Below are 802 nucleotides of genomic sequence, written 5' to 3'. Positions count from 1 at the left end.
CGAGGAAAATCGGGAATGTTGATATTCCCGAGTGGAGGGGCCGGACCAAGGGAATAAATCCCAGGTTTAAACCCAGTTATTTTCACGGCATTTCCCAGGTTTTTCCGGGGAATGACTCCTTCCCAAAGCAGGTTTAAAACCCAAAAATATTCCCCCCAAAACCCCCCCCCCCCAAATCCCACGGATTCCAAGATCTTCCCGTTTAAAAACCGGGATTAAAGTGGGGGGTTTTCGGGAAAAAAAAAAAAAAAGACTGGAATTGGAATGATTAACCCAACTCTCGTTTTCCAAAGTCTTGGATGCGTCGGGATCTGCTGCCACCGGAAAAGCAAAAGATATTCGGAACCCCCGGAGCCTCTTTCCGACCCCAATTCCCACCATTTTTTTCCCTCACCTTCCTCTCCCGACCGCGGGAATCGTCTCCCTCCACATTCCGGCCCCTTCCCCGAGCTTGGCGCCTTTTCCAGGGTTAAACCGGGATGGGGAAGGAGGGATGAAGCTCATCCTGCCCCCCCCCTTCCCCTCCCCTCCCAGCTGGGCACCGCCGGCACAGCCGGCGCATCCCGCTGGGAATTCCGGCCTTGGAAAAACTCCCTGTCCCTGGAACGGCGCCCGGGAGCTGCTCCGGCAGCGAGAATCAATCCCGGAAAAAAACGCAGGGAAAAAAAAGAGGGAGCAGAAGAGTCCGCCCGGAGCTGCCCATGATCCGGCCGGAATTTTCCAGCTTGGAAAACTCTCCTCAGGACGGAAATGCGGCCTCTGGAATCCAAACCCCGGCACAAAGCTCCGTTTTATCCGAATT

General features: G+C 54.7%; 1 protein-coding gene across 1 annotated transcript in view; it reads right to left on the bottom strand.

The window, feature by feature from the left end:
- The window catches only part of LOC113940644 (rho GTPase-activating protein 39-like), a 7,919-nt gene extending 7,487 nt beyond the window's left edge, over window positions 1-432 (bottom strand). Inside the window, exon 1 of the mRNA XM_027631792.1 lies at window positions 395-432. Coding sequence (XP_027487593.1) covers window positions 395-432 — 38 coding nt within the window. The remainder of the gene's footprint in view (window positions 1-394) is intronic.
- Window positions 433-802: the final 370 nt, after the last annotated feature.

This window comes from Corapipo altera, unplaced genomic scaffold, assembly GCF_003945725.1.
Source record: "Corapipo altera isolate COAL_440 unplaced genomic scaffold, ASM394572v1 61247, whole genome shotgun sequence".
NCBI classification, from domain to species: Eukaryota; Metazoa; Chordata; class Aves; order Passeriformes; family Pipridae; genus Corapipo; species Corapipo altera.
The sequence above is the reverse complement of the archived record's forward strand: the minus strand, read 5'-3'. Positions and strand labels throughout refer to the sequence as shown.